Below are 2,171 nucleotides of genomic sequence, written 5' to 3'. Positions count from 1 at the left end.
ACTAAGTTAATACATATATATCTTTTATACTATATATTAATAGAAAGTAAAATTAAATCATATAAAACGAGTTTCATATTCTATCTAATAATAGAGGAATAGTATAATTTATTTTAATGCACTCCCGCTATAAAATAGTTATATATAATTACATAATATCACATAGCAAAAATATTTATATTTTATATTAATTATGTAAATAATAATAAAAAACGAATATAACTAGATATACTATTCTTATATGCACTATTATTAGGGCAATTTACATAAATAAATTATTTACCTCTCAAATTTATGCAATTGCATTGTTTTAAATATGAAGACGCAAATATATTATTTCATATATCTATAGAAATTACTATTGCAGTTTACCGAAACACATAATCCGCTATAACTTGCAACGAATTACATGCGAATAGGGAACACAAACCGCTAGAGACTGTCGCAGTTTCTGTTTGTTGATACTTGACCATAAACTGCTACTGCCAATAGCGATTTATATGTATTGGGATACGTGCTTAGACCGCTAGAGACGGTAGCGGTTTACTTTGAGTATACATTTTTTGCAATCATATGATTTATATAGATAAAAATGAAGTAATTTTTAAAGAAAAAATGTGTACTTTAGTGAATTTTTTACTAAAAATAAATTATTTTATCATTCATGAGTTTTAGAAAGGATGAAGATAAAAAAAGATTAGTCTTAATTTATATATTTTAGTACTCTGTGAGTACTCACTCTTTGATTTGCTATTTAGTCTCATTTCAATAATAAATACAAATAAAAAATTATTACAGGCATATTTATATTTTTTATTTTATTCATCAAAATTATGATGCTATCACTATTATGTATCCAATCAATCAACTATAAAATATAAATAGTTTTTATTTTTTAAAATCTTAAAAGATATAAATGCAAATGACCTTTTGAGTTATATGACTAAGATTTAAAAACTAAATATTGTTTGAATTACATTATTCAAAATCACTTTTAGATGAAAAATTACAGAAAAGGACATGAATTTAAAAATTTAAAATTAATTTTATTTTAATTTTTTTAAATATTTAAATAAAATATAATTTTAACAAAAGGCTTCTACAATTACAGAAAATATATATTATTTGGTGTTGGTGTATAAATTTTAAAAGAGATGAGAAACAAAAAAAATTAATCTTGGTTTATATAATTTAATACTTTGAACACTGTATTTTTTATTTGTAATTTAGTCTCACTTTTAATAATAAATACAAATACAAAATTTATTACATGCATATTTATATTTTTTAAATTATACTGTGAAATGATAAATTAAATTTTTTATTTATGATATTATTTAAATAGTATATACCATTAATTATTTGTTTTGTAATTATTTTTTTAGATAAATATTAGTTTTACTATTTGTTTTCATACTCAACGTAAACCGCTGTTGCCTCTAGCGGTTTACGCACGTGTCCCAGTACACATAAATCGCTATTGCCAGTAACAGTTTATGGCCAAACATCAACAAACAGAAATCGCGACAGCCTCTAACAATTTCTGTGTTTTCCCATTCACATGTAATCCGCTGCTGGCTATAGCGGATTATGTATGTTTCGATAAACCGCTACTGGCAGTAGCGATTTCTATAAATATATGAAACAATGTATTTGCGTCTATATTTGAAACAATGCAATTGCGTAAATTTGAGGGGCAAACAATTTATTTGTGTAAATTGCCCCTACTCTTATGATTCTTTGGATTTTATAATATAAATGAAAATAAAGAGTAAAGTATCATTTTTGTCTCCAACGTTTGGGGTAAATCCCAAAGTTGTCCCTAACATTTCAAAATTGACTCAATGTTGTTCTACTGTTAGGGATCCGTTAATAGAATTTCCGGCAAGACAAAATTGAGATGATTTTGAAACGTTAGGGACTTAAATAGGACGAAAATGTTGGGACAAAAATGATACATAGAAATAAATTTTAATTTTATCCTTCAATAATATCAATTTTTTACTATACATAGTATTCAATTATTTTTTAATCCATAAAAAAATAAATTTATTTAAAATGAAAGTAATGTGATTAAGTGTAATTTATTTAGATATAATTAAAAAATAATTGAATACTATGTACAGTAAAAAATTAATATTATTGAAAGATAAAATTAAATTAAAATTTAT

At 23.5% G+C, this 2,171-nt stretch overlaps 1 protein-coding gene across 1 annotated transcript in view; it reads left to right on the top strand.

Annotated features, from left to right (window-relative positions):
• The window catches only part of LOC107489769 (alpha-galactosidase-like), a 47,178-nt gene extending 46,648 nt beyond the window's left edge, over positions 1 to 530 (top strand). Inside the window, exon 7 of the mRNA XM_016110530.2 lies at positions 420 to 530. Within this exon, the coding sequence (XP_015966016.2) occupies positions 420 to 530 (111 nt within the window). The remainder of the gene's footprint in view (positions 1 to 419) is intronic.
• The last annotated feature ends 1,641 nt before the right edge of the window (positions 531 to 2,171 follow it).

The sequence above is a fragment of the Arachis duranensis genome, chromosome 5 (assembly GCF_000817695.3).
Source record: "Arachis duranensis cultivar V14167 chromosome 5, aradu.V14167.gnm2.J7QH, whole genome shotgun sequence".
NCBI lineage: Eukaryota > Viridiplantae > Streptophyta > Magnoliopsida > Fabales > Fabaceae > Arachis > Arachis duranensis.
Note: the sequence above shows the minus strand (reverse complement) of the source record. Positions and strands in the feature narration are given on the sequence as shown.